This window comes from Rattus norvegicus, chromosome 10, assembly GCF_036323735.1.
Source record: "Rattus norvegicus strain BN/NHsdMcwi chromosome 10, GRCr8, whole genome shotgun sequence".
Classification (NCBI taxonomy): domain Eukaryota; kingdom Metazoa; phylum Chordata; class Mammalia; order Rodentia; family Muridae; genus Rattus; species Rattus norvegicus.
Genome location: NC_086028.1, coordinates 68,688,006 through 68,706,350, shown reverse-complemented (window position 1 = coordinate 68,706,350; position 18,345 = coordinate 68,688,006). Strand labels below are relative to the sequence as shown.

Here is an 18,345-nt window from a genome sequence, read left to right as displayed (position 1 = left end):
AGATTATTTCAACTCTGGTGAAGTAGACAAGGAAGATTAGGCTCTCACACACCCAAACCAGGAGTGTCTTCGGTTCTATACTGGATGGGCAAAGGCCTCTGAAGAAGTGTACCACAGCTTGGCATTCAATACCTCTAGGGTGGTGGGGAGAAACAGGCCTGGTGTCCGTCCACCAAGGGTTTTCCGTGTGGGACTGAAGCCTCCAAAGCTATTGTCATGGGTTCCGGCTGTCTCACAGAGCCCACTTCCCTTCTCCTGCTGGCCTCTGTGTTTTGGGCATTTTTCCAACTGTTGTCCCCATCTCTGCTGTGCAGAAAGCATGGTGGTCAAACGACTATGGTTCCCAGTCAGACAGCTCCATATTTGACTCCAGTCCTGCCCTGTGCTGTGTGACTGAGGCAAGAAACCTGTGCCACTTGAAATAGATTCCAGTCCTATCTGTCACTGGTGAAGACAGGACCTAAACGAGCCATGGTGTGTGAAGTCTTCCCGATACCTGGCATGAAGCCCCAGTGTGTGGTCTACTCTCTCAGGATGAACAGCATCTCCATTTATTCTAGGTGGGTCTAAGAGTTGCGATGTGGGTTTGAGAAGGGTTGGAGCAAATGCTGTAAGATTAGAACTGGGAAGGTCAGGGCCCCTCTCTCAGAGAACAACTTTGGGGCTGGGTGGGAATCCGATGTGACTGGACCCAAGGGATTCCAGAGGAGTTACTGACATCCTCTTGGCTTGATTAAATCATCCAGGACACTCTTTCCTACTGCATTCAAAAGTCTTTCGCTCTCATCTTACCTAAGGATACAGGCTTTCTGTTATTCCCCCAGGACGTAGTTCCGTTTCTGTTTGAGGGGGACTAGAAAGAAGAAGCCCAGCAAGGTTGTCCACTACAGATTATGAAACCTCACATTAGCCTTCAGTGGTATGCCATTTAAAGCATTGCTTTTATTTGAAAACAAACAGCAGTAATATTATCTTTATAAAATGGTACATCTGCCCGAATTTAAGCTAACTCATTTTGCTTTGCTGAGAGCTGATTTGGGTCTGTTTACTCTCCTCTGTTACTAGGGACATAACCTTGCTGGGAAAGTTCAAAGGATTTGGCCCTTTGATCTGTCTGGCCTTGAACTTCTTGTGACTGTGGTTCAGCTAAGGATACCTAGTAGCAGAGGTACAAATTTGAAAATCAGGTTCTAGGTGATCAATTGTGTGTGCCCTTCTGTAACATCTGAAGCCATTGCATGGAAGGAGACAGGGGCCAGACCCACCCCTGTCCTATCAGAACTGAGGACCCCCATGGGCATATCAGGGGCTGGCTGTGAATAGGTCATGAGTGGAAGGACAGCCAGCTGATACTGAACTTTCATCCTTCCATCCTCTATATCAACAGCGAGGGGTGGGAGTCACACTTTCTTTTTTTTTCTTTTTTCGGAGCTGGGGACCAAACCCAGGGCCTTGCGCTTGCTAGGCAAACGCTCTACCACTGAGCTAAATCCCCAACCCCGGAGTCACACTTTCTTAATTCAGGTGTTGAGGATCTGATCCTAGCGATGTCAATCTTGTCCCCTAAGCAATGCTCTGGAAACAACAGCTTTTCAGAGCCACATCTCCAACTAAGAATCTAGGTCTCTCCCCACCTCCCCCCAACTGAGGCTTTCCCTTGGCAGCAACAAGAAGAGCAGAGCAAGAGATAATGAGAACTGAGAACGCGAGTTCAAAGCCAACTTGAAACTTTTCAAGAAACATCCTTGTTGCTAATACCATGTCTGGGGGCTGGCTGGGATTCTAGGATTAGTGTTCAGGAGATAGAAATGGGTAACAACGGAGGAGGTGTGATCTTTCCCAAGTGCCATACCAGCTATTAAAATAAACAGGCTCTTGTTTCTTAGAGCTAAGGGTGGCAGGGAAAAATCTGGGTCCAAGCAAGACCGGAAGTACTAAGGAATGCTGTGGGAGGAAGGCCCAGACCGGAGAGCCCTCAGAAACAGCATACTTGAGGCCCATTCTAGGGGTAGAAAACAATGTAATCTCAGGTTTAAGTCTGGGGGTGAGGGGTCAGCTTCTCAGAGCATATGGCTATCCCAGGACTTAGCAAAGTAGATGTAATGAGTAGGAGAGAGAATCTTTTATGGAGTGAAAGAGGAAACTGACAGTGTAATTAGGTGTGGTGCCTCATCTCCCCTCAAAAGCAGGGGATGCTGAATTCAGATCAGCATCAGGCAAGGGAACAGGATAATCAAGTATCGTGGGCACAGACACGGAGTACTTGAGCATTCCATGGCAAAAAACGCACAAGTATTACTGTAGATGAGTGCAGATGAACGGGCACAAGCTCTCCCTGCCAGGGAGTCCTGACTGGCTCAATATTAACCCTTGGACATTATGTTTTTAAAAAGTGCCTTTAGGGGCTGGAGAGATGGCTCAGCAGTTAAGAGCACTGACTCTTCTTCCAGAGGTCCTGAGTTCAAATTCTAGTAACCACACGGTGGCTCACAACCATCTGTAATGGGATCCAATGCCCTCTTATGGGGTGTCTGCGGACGGTTATACTGTACTCATATAAAAATAAATCTTTAAAAAAAAGTGCTTTTGTTGGGGACACAGGAATACCATGGTGTGTGTGTGTAGGTCAGAGGGCAACTTTTGGGAGTTGGTTCTCTCCTCCCACTATCAGCACGAATTTGGGTTCTGGAGATGTAGATCAGAGAGCTAGGCGCCTTTACTACTGAGCCATCTCACCCTCACTGTGACTCACTCATTAAACATGACAGTATCGTTTCTGAAAGCTCTCCATCTGACTTGTGCACCTGAACTGGGTCCATGTTTTAGCCTCTCAGAGACAGATCTCTAGACTGTTCTTCAGATGCCTGCCTCTGAACTTCAACTAAAGGACCCTTTCCTTTCCAGGGTTCCCACTGCAGCTTGGGACCCCAGCAGAGGGCCAATAGTTACCAAGGACAGTTCATTCAGTGTCTAGACACCAGAAGCATTGACTGAGCATCCAAGTGCTGTAGACTCCAAACTCAATCTATACTTGAGATGTGCAAGGACTCGCCCAAGTGCTTCTTGAGCTTCCTTTTTTTTTTTTTTAAAGATTTATTTATTCATTTATTATATACAAGTACACTGTAGCTGTCTTCAGATACACCAGAAGAGGGAATCGGATCTCTTTACAGATGGTTGTGAGCCACCATGTGGTTGCTGGGAATTGAACTCAGGACCTCTGGAAGAGCAGTCGGGTGCTCTTAACCGCTGAGCCATCTCTCCAGCCCTTGAGCTTCCTTTTAACTCTTCCTCTAGGTGCAGGCTGTAGGAGACACCAATGCTGCCATTTCAGCAAACCACATGGGTGCCCCAAGCAATACAAGTAGTTGTGGACTCCTTGGGATGATTTCTTTATGGCACTGGCTATCCTGTTTGCTTGGGAACATGCAGGCCCTGGGTTCAAAAGGCTTTTGCACCTGAGTGCACAGGCACCTAGTAGCAGCTCAACTATGTTCCTGCCATTGGCTGTGCTGGCAGAAACTGACAACCCAGGGGAAGCCACTGCCATTCTGCCTAGCCCTGGGAACCGCTGCCCAAGTGACTCTCCCTCCCATGCACACCTTCCTGAAGTTATGGAACTTGAGACTTGAACATGTGGCTTCTTGATATACTTTTTCCTCAATTCTAATTTCAACTGGCTGAACCCCTTGGGAGGGCTAGGGCTATTTAAAAAGAAAAGAACAGTTACTACGGTCCTTTCTCTAGCCAGCTATACACTGTCCTGGGGTATGAGTCCTGAGAACAAAGTATATTTCGCAAACTTTATTTTGTGTAAATGAGTTTATTGGTGAATACACAAGGTAAAGGCTCCCCAATCCCCACCTCCCCAACAACAGACCCCGACAGAACAGGAAACTACGCATTCCTGGGACAGCTTTTACTCTCCGCACCTGGTCCCAGTCCCAAGCTTCACAATAGGGACCAGGCTGGGAACAAACACGTGGGGAATCTGACCAGATAGAGCTCTGGTGGGTTTGCTTCCCTGCCCTCTGTACTTCAGCTTTCAACAGCGACACACTTCAGCCAAGGAGAGCAGATACAGGATAAACTGACCCCAGTTCTCCCAATCTAGTCAAGCTCGAAACTGACCTGAAGGGGAAGCTTCAGGAAGGCAACAGAGTCTCTTCAGGAGAGCTCCTTGCCTCCTCCTAACTCCCTTGGGGTAAAAACAAGAGGGAGTCAGACAGCATGGATGGGCTCAGGCCAGCAGAGAACCACAGCTGGTATCTGTCACTGGTAGAGGGGCTGATAGAGGCCTTAGTTTCTGGGGTGGACATGTTCTGGTATAAAATTTTCTGCTTGCCCTGACACATGTACTTTTGGGAATTTGCTTTGAGATGAGAACACTGTCTGTAGTGGGAATCCCTTACACCACTCACATCCAACTGACTCCAGGAATCGGCACCGACAAGGGAACTTGGTCAACTTGCTTTCCACCCAATATACCACCTGCCTCCCACACAACCCTGCAGTATTTCTTACTCCCCACATGGTGAGTGAGTGAGTGAGTGAGTGAGTGAGTGAGTGAGAGAGTGAGAGAGTGAGAGAGGGATGTTATTTCTTTTTTGCCAGCCAGCAATCCTCTTAAAGACTTTGGGAGGAAATAGGATCACTCCAGACACACTTTTAAAAGAAGCTGGTTTCTACCCTGATTTTTCCAGTTTCTCCTCGGGATCCAGTGGGTCAGGTCTGAGTCCTACATGAGGTCTTTGGACCCTGGCATGCTTCTGCCTTGAGCATAGGACTCTGAATGGACCCTGAATACCAGGTGCCAGGCTGTGCAACAAGTGCCACATCTCAAGCAGGGTGACAGTATGAGGCTTTCTTCGATGGCTCATACCAATTCCTTAGGGAGAGGACTTCCCATCCCCAGTCCTCTGTGAGATGACAAGAACTACACAGCCTTCTGGAATGATCTTCCTGTGCTTTGGAGCTTGAGTACCATGGATGGAGGGCAGATCAGTGAGGTGAGGGACAGTGAGAATTGGCAACACCTCTACACACTTCTATACTCACTGCTCACTGGCCAGCCTCCGAACTGTGGCTCCAGGACAGCCTGGCGAATGTCAGCTCCGCTTTCACTCTTGTTACCTGGATGCAAACTCATGTAACTGAGACGCCAGCTGCCACCGGACGCCAGGGAATGGGTGGAGCACCAAACTCAGTATGGAGTGTGCAAAGAGCCACAGGCAGGCACAGGAAAGGCAGAGGCTTTAAGGAAAGAATAATGAGCCGGCCACATAGGGAAGCTGATGGAGGTCGGGACCAGTCTCAGCTCTGCTACTCAAGAGCCAAGAGGCCACCTTGGCAGCACCCTTCTCCCCTATCACCTTTCTTTGTAGAAAAACAGGGTTGGGGAAGTCACTAAAGTCTGTCTTAACTCTCAAACACTGACTTTAAATCTGAACTAGCCCTGAAAAACAGGGAAGGAGGCTAGGGGAGGGCGCTGTGTTCTTACTCATGTCTACCCAGCCTCCTCAGGGTGACTCCTGGGCTAGCGCTGTAGACACGAGCACAGCTCTGCCATCTCTCAGCACTGTGCTCACATGTCCAGTGTCCCTGCACTCAGAAACATCAATGTGGTCGCCAAATGAGAGAGCATGGGCATAAGAGAGCTGGAAGGCGTGGCCAAGGTGAAAATGCAAAAGACCAGGAGTGGGGTCGCCTCTCCTTGCCCCAGAAGGGGCCAGGGCCATATGTCTCCAATAAGACTGTGTCTGAGGAGGGTCAGTCACCCTTTCTACTCAGCGTTCTACCTCAATATCTATCTCATCTGTACAAAAATATAAAACAATAAGGTGCAGTGTATGTTTCAGTGACACTCTTCCTCGCTCTAATTAACTTGTTGCCTTTTTCTGCTTGTGAAATGAGCTTTCGATTACAAAATATCAAACTACACTCAAAAGAGGGTGTAGAAAAGGCTAGCCATTGGCACAGCACAGAGGAACTCACAACTAAGGACAGAGAGCAGCGGCAGGTGGCAGAGGTGGGCGATAGTGGAAGGAGATGTCACGGGAAGCTAACCTACCAATGGGGTGAGTGCTAATATCAGCACAAAATGACTGGCCACTACCGGGGTGGGTACCGCAGGGTTTGGGTTCAGGCTCTACACAACAATACAATGTCTTTCAGTTAAGAGTTCGTGGCTTGCACTGATTACAGGCTGACTGGACCCATTTATTAGTTTTTCAAAATGCTGTCGTAGACCTGATAGATGTACTGAGAGACTTCAGGGGCTCTACACTTCAGCGACAGCTGTGAAGAGAAGGAGAAAGGAGATTAGCATGGAGATGGCATTGGCTCCAGAGGCATCTAAGCATTCACATCAAGACACTTTCTGCCACTCTGAGACACTCTATGATTGGAACAGCCAAAGAGCTCACATTACTATAAACCATGGATTTCAGAACTCCAACTTCGTTGGTATCGAGCTGTGCTATACAGACCTACACAGCCTGTGTGGCTTTCCCAAGCATGAAAATGATCCATGCTAAATAAAATATGAACGTCTCTGACCCCAGGGGAACCAGTGTTCTAACTAAACATCAATATAAAAAGTTTCTTATGGTAAAGGACAAAAAAATAACTGACTCCCAGCACTTGGGAGGCAGAAATGGGAGAACTGCTGAGTCTGAGGTTAGCTTTGACTACACAGTGAGTTCTAGGCCAGCCTGGGCTAGAGTGAGACACTGTCTTATAAACACGAAAACACAGAGCTGGGGAGTGGCTCAGCAGGTAAAGTAGCTGCTGTATAAACTTGAGCACACAATTTGGATCCTTAGCACCCGTGTGAAAAGCTGCACATATTTTTATGTGATATATCACCACTGACATCAACCATATAGCAACACTGCCCATCAAGCCCCACCAAGAATGCAGCAACAACAGAAAGATGTATGGGTAAATGGAAGGTGGATATAGCTTAAAAGTGTTCCCCAGGGACAAAAACTTCACTGTCTTTTTTTTCTTTTGGAGACAAGATCTTACTATTTTGCCCTGACTGCTCTGGAACTCTATAGAGACCAGGCTGGCTTCAAACTCAGAGATCTGCCTGCCTCTACTACCTGAGTGCTGTAAAGAATTAATGGTATATGTCAGTAGGCCAGGCTCCAGCCTAGCCTCTTTTATTCTTTTATTTATACTTTAGTGTACTGAATTTACTCCTAGGCCATTGATTGTTATCATCATCATCATCATCATCATCATCATCATCATCATCATCATCATTAAAAATTGGATATAAGATTTACTAGTGGACATGACTGGTAAGGTAGATGGAGTCGTCCAGAGTATAGGACTTGCCACTTACCCTGAGGACTACAAAAGGATGACCTTGACCGTCAGCCATCTTGTCTTCAAATTCATGTGCATTAAATGTGAAGACATCCCAGTCCTCAGAGATGTGCATCTTCTGGAGGCCAGGGAAACTGAACATAGCCCTGAGCAGGGCATCAAACTTACTCTGCAGCTTAGTGCATGTGAACATGCTTACCTAGGCAGTAAGAATCCTGGCCATTTTACCTAGAAACCTCTCAAGGAACCCTCCTATATCTGTCTGGACCTGTCAGCTCCAACACAGGACAACAGCTTGCTGATGTGGTGATATGAAAAGGGTTTCACTTGAATATGAACACCACCTTTACCAAAACTGTTTACAATGTCTGTGTTGGCATAAATACATAAAGCCTCTAGGGCTTTAAAGTGTGCTCACATTCATTTGACCCCATGTGATCATTAAATGGAGTTGATTCCTTTTCGGCTTCTTTCCTAGGTATAAGATGTAGCTCTTGGCACAGGGATGCTTTGACAGAAAAGAGGCTTTGGGTAAGGCTGCTTGTGGTGGTTTAAATGAAAATGGCCCCCTAGGCTCACAGGGAGCAGCATGCTTGGAGGTAGAGCCTTGCTGCAGTAGGTGTGGCCTTGTTGGAGGAAGTGTGCCACGGGGGGCTGGGCAGGGGTTGAGGTGTCTCTTTAAGATTTGCTGTGGTCACAGTGTCTCCTCACAGTAATAGAACATCAACTAAGACACAGTGAGCACACATACATATGAACATATACGCACATCTCACACAGACACGTGAGAAAGAGACTATGTGATGACTTATTTTCTGTAACATTCTCAAAATGATATAATCGTCGTGGAGAACCAATGAGTGCTTGCCAGGGCTGGGTCCACATTCCAACACCTAGGAGGCAGAGGCAGCTCAATCTGAGTTTGAGACCAGCCTGGATTATATAATGAATTCCAGGCCATGGGCTACCTGGTAAAACCCTGCCTCAAAAACAAACAAACAAACAAACAAACAAACAAACAAACAAACACCCGACTCCAGCAAAACAAAAAACAAAACCAAAAAAACCACCCCAAACCAAGCCATAAATGATCCCTCGCACACAGAAAAACAGGTCATTCTGCCCCTCCCTAAGAGAGTATGTAATGTACAGTCTCATTCATGTCCACAGCTACATTAGTTATTTTCTAGTCTTGAAAGTAGATGTGTAAGACATTAACATTATGAAAAACTGGGTTAAAAGAAAAGTCCCACTAAAAGTCTTGTGAGTACTTCCAAAATAAAATATTTGTATAGTTTATCTAAGAGAATGAACAGTCCATCTCAAACAATGTGCATCAGGACCCATCAACAACATCTGAACCTTAAATATCACTTGCCTATTAACCTCCCCTCCCCCCAAATTCTACATGAGTTTGAACAATGTCATTAATCATTTTTCCCCACTTTTAATACTAGGGGTTGAACCTGTGGTGTGGCCTAGCTGACAGGAGTTCTGCCATTGAGTGACATTCCCCAGCCCAAGTTTTAGTTTTTCTTTGAGACTGAATCTCTGAGTTGCCTACTCTGGCCTTAAACTTTCGATCTTTCTGCCTAAGCCTCCCACATAGTTGGAATCACAGATCTGTCACTAGGGTCTAGTCTCATTCATCATCCTTTAAAAAAAAAAAAGAAATTGCATTTATTTCATTTATTTGTGTATGTGCCACAGTACTTGTGGTGGTTAGAGGACAGTTGGAGGGGGCATTCTCTCCTTTATCAGTTTATCAGGCTTGGTAACTTTGTCTACTGTGCCATCCCACTGGCCTCTCTCAATCTTTTTAACCACAATCCCTTGGTCTAGGACATTCCTCAGAACTAGTCATTATTGAATCTTCTTCCCCTGCCAATTCTTTCTAAACAGTCTAACATGAGAGTAAGGTATTTCCTCATCTCAAGGCTTCTTGGGAGATCACACTTTATATCAGCACCAGAGCTTAGGGCCTCGAGGACCAGTGTTCACTGCCGAGCAAAGTGGTAGTTTCTCCTGGGCAAAGCCATCCAGTAACTTTTACTTCTGCTCAATGGTATTCTAGAGGAGGTTTCTTTCTTTCTTCTTTTTCTTTTTCTTTTTTTTCGGAGCTGGGGACCAAACCCAGGGCCTTGCGCTTGCTAGGCAAGTGCTCTACCACTGAGCTAAATTCCCAACCCCCTGGAGGAGGTTTCTTAAGCTACAGGAGAAACCTATAGGCTGGAGACTTCTCTCCCTGTTAAGGAAACCATGGTTAAGAATGACTAATTAGTTACATGTTCAAATCTAGGTCTAGACATCCTAAGGCCAAGAACTCTGAAAGTAGACAAGGTCCAATGTAAGCAAGCTAGGAGATGGCTTTTGTTTTGTTTTTTTGTGGAGTGCACTGGGCCCTCTGCTCTATCCTTTCTATCCCAACATGTTGGGACGGCTCTCTCACTGAACTGGTAAGGCTGGCTGTTCAGCAAGCACCCTTACCATCTCTCTCCAGCCTCAGAACACAGGGGTTTTGTTTGTTTGTTTGTTTTTGGCTTTTTTTAAGGCAGGGTCTCACGAAGAAGTCCTGGCTAGCTTCACATTTATAGCGATCCACCTTTCTTTTTCTAGAATTGCAGGTGTGACCTGGTGCCCAGCTAGAGACATTCCTCTAACGGCCTATTCTCGCACCACACTGATGCCGAGCAGGAGGTATCTCTAGGTGTCAGAGAAGTGATGGGTTTGCAGAACTCCTTACAGTCAGAGGCAGAAGGTCTACCCTGGTCTGCCCCAGCACCATGCCTAATAAGTCAGAAGACCACAGTGAGAAGAGGAGGCACTTCATGAATGCGACTTGGACTCCCTGACAGAGTGCATGCTTGTTTTGGGGTTTCTCAGGTGGGAAGTACTTCCTCAGGTCTCTGCAGCACACTACGGAATAAATGTACAGGTTCTTACCTCTGTACTCTAACCCCTCTCACACACTCTGGCAAAGGCCTTACCGTATAATTGGGGTTTCCTGGCTGGATCCGCAGCTCTGCCAAAATCCAAATGCCATTAGTGAGCTTCAGGGACTGGTACAGCATGTCCTGCCCCTCCACATTCCTCTTGGCGATAGTGTAAACATTGTTGTTTTGCAACTTGCTGGAAACTGTGTCTAGAAATAGAGATCCAAGACTTTCAGTTTAAGTCTCCAGTGAACACATTCCCTTCTCTGCCATTCTTGTAAGCTGGCACATATCCTTGAGTTCCCTGATGAATTCTAGCATACACAGATGTCCAGAGGTTCTTCTGATACAGAGAGGCAAAATGAAGGGCCTGCCTGTTGTGTTATCAGACAGAAAACAGTAAGGTGAACTAACACTGGTTTAAGAGCTACCTGGGGAGGTTATATAACAGATAAGTTAAGCCTCAGGGTTTACTAAGAACAAACTAAGTTCTCGTGTTAATTACTTTCCCCACTGCTTTAACATCGTTCTCTGGCCAAAGGGATGTAAGGGAGGGTTATTTTGGCTCACGGTCCCAGGGTACAGCCCATCATGGTGGGAGTCACAGCAGCAGGAGTGAGGGGCAGCTGTTCAACACTGCATCTAGTCAGCCCAAGACAAATGCTAGTGTTAACGTGTTTCGCCTTGTACCTTCAGGTCAGGACTCCACCTCAAGGCAGGAAGCCACTCAGAGTTAAGGTGGGTCTTCCCACTTCAAGGAATGAATCCAGGAAATCCCACACAGGGACACCCAGAGGTTAATCTAGTTTAGATAGCCTCACAGGTGTGTTAGAGCCCTGCCTTCTAGGTTCTAGACTTTATCAAACTGACAATAGTAAGCATCACAATGGTAGACAGGTACAAATACTCTGATGGGAATAGAGAGATGGGTGTATGGGTGTGTGGAATCTCCATACCGACTCTAGTGTTGATGTCCATTTCTGGGATACTGCTCCCCAACCAGGAGAGCTATACTGAGGATCAGATGTACACTTCCCAGGTCACTACTACTGCACTGTGAGCCATGTGGGCCTCAGTTTCACAGCTTTAGAAAAGGACAGAGCTGCACAAGTCTTTTCAAGTCAGATTTATTAAACTGGATATTTAATTTCTTTTTAAAGCAGGCAAACGAATTCTTTAGATGCTAGAGAAAACGATATTTTCAAACATACAAGGAAACAAAGTGCTTTAATGAAAGACACAGAGGCCCAAAGCTGTGTGAAATGACTGCTGCTATGTCCTCAAATCCCAGCTGCCATGTGAGTGATGCTGCTGCACTCCCCAGCTTAGGGGAGGATCAGGCTGCTGTTCTTGTGACTACAGCATTGAAGAGACATGAAGCTTTAGAATGAATTAACAGTCATTTCTCTACCTGAGATGGTGCAGTGTCAGAGACAGATAAACTTTTTAAGAATGGAGATGACGCTTGCCTAGCAAGCGCAAGGCTCTGGGTTCGGTCCCCAGCTCCGAAAAAAAGGAAAAAAGAAAAAAGAAAAAAAGAATGGAGATGATATACTAGGTGTGTTAGTATCTTTAATCCCAGTACTCAGCGGGCAGGGGCAGGGCAGGGGCAGGGGCAGGGGCAGGGGCAGGGGCAGGGGCAGGGGCAGGGGCAGGGGCAGGGGCAGGGGCAGGGGCAGGGGCAGGGGCAGGGGCAGGGGCAGGAAGATCTCTGAGTTTGAGGCAGGCCTGGTCTACAGAATGAGTTCCAGGATAGCCAGGGATAGAGAGAGAAACCCTGTCCAAAACAAGGACTAGAGATGATGATGATAAACACAGCTTCTTTGTTAGGTCCTTAACTGGGAAAACTCTCTCACAAAAGTACAGTCTGGTGTGGTCTCTAGGATAGGAAGCATGAGGGCCTTCACTTCACCAATGGTGACGTCTCTGCACAGGCAACCTCGGGTGCCTGTTAGCAGCATCTAGAAATGCGTACTTGAATCTCGTGTTGACCTGGCGCTTGACAGAGATGCCACTCAAGTCACAGGGCTAAGCGTCTGCTGAATGAAAGCTGGTGTTAGAGGCACTCATGTCCTCCACACCCAAACCAGGCCATGCTGGGGATGGGAGTACTAAGGTCTCATTCTTTAAGTATTTGTAATCATGGTTAGTCATTACTTAATTTTTTTGCCTTTTAAAGTTTTCATGAATATCAAAGAAGAGTAGGTACAACTTAGGGCTGGAGCGATGGCGTGGCAGTGAAGAGCACTGGTTGCTCTGCCAGAGGACCTGGATTTGACTCCCAGCTCACAACTGTCTAGGGCAGTGGTTCTCAACCTTCCTAATGCTATGACCCTTTAATACAGTTCCTTGTGTTGTAGTAACATCCCAACTATGAAACTCGAGATTCACTTGCCTCTGCCTCTGGAGTGCTGGGATTAAAGGCGTGAGCCAGCACTGCCCAGCCATTTATTTTGTTGTTACTTCATAACTGTAATTTTACTACCCTTATGAATCGCAATATAAATGTGATATGCAGGATACCTGATATGTGACTCCTGTAAATGGTCATTCAACTCCCAAAGGGGTTGCAACTCACAGGTTGAGAACTGCTGGCCTCTAAGGGCATAAGGCGTGCATGTGGGCAGACTTATAAGCAGGCAAAACAGCATACCCATAAAATAGTGAGAGGTGGTTTTATCCCACACCCAAAAAGTGCTTCTATTTAACATTGCTGGAGGAAGGAGCCTCAATAAACTCTGCAATCATCTCGTGGGGGTGGGGGAGGGGCACAGCAGATACTTCTTTGCTGTCAGTCATCTCTTGGGGAGGGCAGACAGCTCTTGCTGTCACTCTGGTTCCTACAGTGAAGTGCTCTTGCAACTTAATGGGTTGCTAAGCAACATTTCCAGCTGGAGTTTGGCTAATGCTTTTTGAAAGGGCTGTCTTTAACACACACAGAGTTGCTTTAAGTTGCAAAAGCTTTTCCTAACTTTCAAGGTGCTTGCCTATTTTCCAGAGCAGCAGAAATCATGCAGGGCATGTGTCTTTGTTGAATAGTCTTCTTGTTGCAAAGGCACACGTGTGTTTTATTCATGTATCGAGGCCCAGATGCCTGCAGACTTATGATTTCACCATTTGTATAACAGATGATAGGGAAGGAACGGGGCTCTGCTTGTGCTGAATGGATGTACTGTGATTTCTAGCAGAAGGTTCAAATAGAAGGAGGGTTCTATAACAAAGTATGTAAATTTTTATATTTTTATTTCATTTGTTTTAAGCCTATTATTTATCACCACATCTGACCTATTTCTAAATTTGATTTTTGCAGTGTAACACACAGAACCCAGTACCTTGAATGTATCAGACAAGGGCCCGAGCCTTAAACATTTTATACTTTTAGGTTGGAGCTTGATGTTTTAAGGGCTGAAGACTACTTACTCTAAGTGTAGCAATCAGGGATGGTAAATCCTGGTGATGCATACCCATAACCTCCACCCAGGAGGCTAAGGCAAGAAAAGATGTAGTGAGAGCCAGACGTTAGGCAGCATCCAGCCGCACTGGAACAGACTTAATAAAACATCATTGGTAGTTTGTTTTACATACTTGAGCTCTGGCAGACAGACAGTCTCTCGGAATTGTGAGATTCCGAGAATGTGTGATGTCAGATACTTCAGTGGCTACAAAAGATGCTAGCTCAGGGGTTAGACACTGAGACCTGTCCCAAAGTGAATAATGATTGTATTTCAAGATGCGACTTCTTCTCACTCACTTTCTTCCTCCCACAAACCTGGTTCTGTGATCTGGGTATCTGGGTTCTTTTGGGGCACTGATTAGCAAGTTCAAAACTGCCAATCTAAAAAGGGCATTTCAGAAAAATGCTGCTGAAAACAGCTGAAGAAAATCACTTGGGGTAAAGAACTATAGTTAAGGGCCACTTAGGAAAGCTTACATTTATTAAGAGCTCCAGAGCATGGGAAAGCCACAATAAAACTGAAGTCTAACTCACTCTCAGTTAGTGCCTATGCCTAAAGTGCTCTCTTTTATAACAGTGCCAAACAAGTAGGGATCTGTACCAGGTGTCTGAGATCTTGGGCATAGTAAACAATTAAACAAGAGGCTTGTAAAAGTGCTTGCCACAAGTACCTCATTGCAGATATGGATGGAAATGTATCTACCTCTTTTTTTTTTTCTTTTTCTTTTTTCTTTTTTTTTTTTTTTTTTCCCTTAGGAGCTGGGAACTGAACCCAGGGCCTTATGCTTGCTAGGCAAGCGCTCTACCACTGAGCTAAATCCCCAACCCCAATATGTATCTACCTCTTAACGTGGTGTTTCATGATCCATAACAATCCCACACGCAGCTAAAAGGTAAGATATTAAAGAGGTCCAGGCTTGGTGGCAGACCTTTAATTCTAGCACGCAGAAGGCAGACGTCTCTGTGAGTTAGAGACTAGCCTGGTCTCTAGGAAAGCCAGGGCTACACAGTAAGACCCTGACTAAAAACAAAACAAAACAACAAAAATACCAAACAAAACAACAACAAAAATCCACCACTACCACCACCATCAAAATCCACCTGCAGAAGTTCGCTGCTGGGAAGCAGAGTCTTGCTGGTTCCTTTCTAGTGTTTATGACAATCAGCAGCAGCAGCAGCAGCAGCACCCACACCATACACATCTTTATTACAGTAAGATGAAGGCTTGCACAGAGTTTTCCCCTCTCTAGAAAGCTCAGAGAACAACCAGAAAAACTCACTGCTATGTTGGTGAGTCCTTTAAGGCTGTGACTTCCTGAAGCCCAGAGTGTTCCTTCCATCTGTCAAATGTCTTTGCTAGCACAGGGAGCTATTTTAAGTGTTGGTGCTATTGTGATTAGGGAAGATCAGCTGGAAAGGATGGTATTTTTAGATCTCAGCTAGACACAGGGTGTTGAATCAGAAGGCACCAAACCTGCAAAGGCTCCTGCTAATAGACTCAAGACTGGGAGGAGATGCAAAGGCCAAGGCACTCCATACCTCAGGGTGGAGACAAGGAAGAGTTAGAAGGGATTAGCCAAAGAAAGTGGTCTTGCGAAATTAGCAGTGATTTGGCATGGAAAATGACCTTGGTCATCTAGAAAAGACAAACTGGCTGTTTTTATGCTCCATGTGCTCCACTGCCAAGATGTGTGCCACCAGGAAGCCAGTTCAATAGCATCTGGAGCACATGCGCAGGAGGAACTGGCGTGAGGCCAGGGTGGTTTTCAGAACCGAGTCAGCTGTGAGAACTACATCAGAGGAAGCGGCCTCCCTGGGAGGAAGGCCACATGCTTTGGCGCAGTATGAATTCCTTTCTTTCTAGTATTTTGGCAAGCCAGACTAAAGTCCTTGGTCAACCAAATTCCTTTTTTGTCCTTTTCCCACAAGATCCCTGAAACCAAAACTGTGTCTGGCTATCTCCTACTCTCTGAGGAAAGGACGGGTGTTCCACTGGATGTTAGCTGTGAGCACTTGCGGTCTGTAGTTCTTACAAGCCAGGAAGTTCATTCAACACTGAGTCAGACAGGTTTTTCTAATGTGGGACTTATCAGAGCTTTCAGTGTGTGACTACACAGAGACATGCCATATGCTGCATTTTCTAACTTTAATTACTATAGGGAAACTTCCCCACCTTTCATTAATTAACAGGTATTCTCAGGTATGCACTGTTGGATCAACTGGCACAGGATGGTGGTTAGCCCAGGGCAAGTCTCCGGCACAATGAGGTACAAAGTTGACTCTCTCATGGGGCACACACTGGATTTGGCACCAGCACACGAACTCTACAGGTGAGGCTTTCCACTTCCAGAGCAATGGTCCGTTCTGTGGAAAGCTGTGCTCACCAAATGCAGTTCACCGTTAACTGACCAGTGAACTTCAGAGGAAGAGACAGAGAGTATCACTGGCCAACTGAAACTCACGAGATGAAGACAATCAGCTCATTAATAGGAACAGAAACTGTAAGAGTCTCTCTCAAACCCCTTTCCAGGGGTGGAGAAGATGTGAGGTAACCCCACCACAGGCAAGCTCTGTCTAAAGCATTTATCCTTAAAGGATGCCAGGCGGTCTGTCTTTTATGTCTGAGGCTGCAAGCAAGCATTTAGCCTCCTGTCTGTCTCGGGAGGCCCGACTGGATCAGCGAATTTAAGAGCCAGCACAGGAAGATAGATAACCATCGAGTTGGATCTCTTTTTTGCCCCCACAGTTGGGTTTCAAAAGCCCTACATGCAAAAGTCTGTCTGAATACAGAAGAGAAACAACACAGAGACCCAAAAAGTAAAATGAAGTACAGAAAGTTGCGGTGAGAGGACATGAGAGCTCTTTTCTTCTCTGTACTGTGTACTGCCTCCTCTCTCCAGTGCTCTGCTCCAGCCACAACAGAGAATGGCAGCCCCCAGAAAACCCATGAGGAGGCCCATCACTATTCAGGGTGGGGGGTGAGGGGAGGAGGGCTCAGGGGTAAATGAGAAAGGGAAAGAAAGACTGAAGGTCAGCACTGCTCTCTCTCCTCTTAGGTTACCTTTTCCCATTTTACTATAGCTACAAAATTAACTACAAAGTGGTTTTGGAATGAATGCTGATTAAAAAGGTTAGTATTATATGAAAGCAGATGAAAGGGAGTAACAATAAAGGTTATCAGCTAGGCTCTTATCAACCACAATATGTACTTCATTTATAAATGGAATTCTAACTACAGCATTTCCTCCAAAGCCAAATGCAGATACAAGAGATGGACTAGTCTTCTCAAGTCTTAATTTATCACTTCAATTACTTGGTGCTGAGGATTTTTAAGTAATATGACTGACGGTTACGTCTAGTATGGAAGGACGAGTGAAGTACATGGGTCAGTTATGGCTTATGGCTGTTTCATATTTTTCTACATTTTGTGATGCTAAGAGGTTTTTGTGTAAGTTAGGGCTAGTTTATTCATTTGCTCATTTTATTTTTTAATTTATTAGTTCTTGTAGCCTGTAAGTAATTTAGTGCCTTACATCAAAATATCCCATTTCTTTCTTTTTTTTCCTTTGTATTGAGAGAGAACAATGAACAATGCTTGTTAGCCTGGGACTTACTATGTAGACTTAAAAGCTGGATTAGAACTCACAGAGATTACCTGTCTCTGACTCAAGTGCTGGGATTAAAGGCATGTACCACCGCGCGCGCGTGTGTGTGTGTGTGTGTGTGTGTGTGTGTGTGTGTGCATGGTGTGTGTGTGTGTGCATGGTGTGTGTGTGTGTGCATGGTGTGTGTGTGTGTGTGTGTGTGTGTGTGTATGTGTATGTGTGTGTGTATGTGTGCGTGCGCCTGTTTGTGTGTGTGTTTTAAAGAGATGGGCTCATTATACAGGCAAAACTGGCCTGGAACTTGTAATTCTCATGCCTCAGCCTAAGTTGTTAGACTACAGGTGTGTACCTCAGAGATTTGCAAGTAATGCATTTAACATGCAATCCACCATAACCATGTTAAATGTGAGAAAGAAGTAGGCACAGGAAGAAGTTTAAATATTTAATTTCACTAAAGCTGAGAGTGAATGCACAGCCACTACTTACCAGCGTTTAAATGACACTCCTTAATCTGAAATTGGAGCTCATTTTCATTGGGAATATCCTTCCACGTCGCAAGGAAGACCTGGCGTTCTATGTGGGAAGGGAGAAGGGCGATGCGTCAGTACTGTCTCCTGATGCCTTCCACCAGTTCCCTCTGACATGCTAGGAGCGGGCTAGGATTGAAGGAAGTGATGCACACTAGGCCTTTCTGAATTGGACAGATACACACTGGAAGTTTGCAGGAAAGAGTTTGGTTTTGGCTCTTTATATTCCTAGGGCTGACTTTGGGCACATTTCCTTTCCTTTCTTTTCCTTTATTTTCTTTCCTTCCTTCTCTTTCTTTCTTTTCCTCCCTTCTTTCCTTTCTTTATTCTCTTTCCTTCCTTCCTTTTCTTTCTTTCTGTTTTTCGAGCAGGGTCTCTCTGTGTAGTCTGGCTGTCTGGAACTCACTCTGTGGACCGGGCTGGCCTCAAACTCAGAGACCCGCCTACCTTTGCCTCAAGTGCTGGTAGTAGGTGTCATGGATGGATGGTGG

At 45.8% G+C, this 18,345-nt stretch overlaps 1 protein-coding gene across 14 annotated transcripts in view; it reads right to left on the bottom strand.

Annotated features, from left to right (window-relative positions):
* Positions 1 to 3,803: 3,803 nt before the first annotated feature.
* The window catches only part of Ap2b1 (adaptor related protein complex 2 subunit beta 1), a 105,623-nt gene continuing 91,081 nt past the window's right edge, over positions 3,804 to 18,345 (bottom strand). For 13 of the 14 annotated variants that reach the window (XM_008767937.4, XM_063268347.1, XM_017596973.3 and 10 more), the window contains 3 exons: positions 17,814 to 17,900; positions 10,323 to 10,477; positions 3,804 to 6,297 (listed from right to left, as the gene is read on the bottom strand). In XM_008767937.4, the coding sequence (XP_008766159.1) occupies positions 6,223 to 6,297; positions 10,323 to 10,477; positions 17,814 to 17,900 (317 nt within the window). In that variant the 3' untranslated portion in view covers positions 3,804 to 6,222. The remainder of the gene's footprint in view (positions 6,298 to 10,322; positions 10,478 to 17,813; positions 17,901 to 18,345) is intronic. The other variant, NM_080583.2, reaches the window with a different exon arrangement.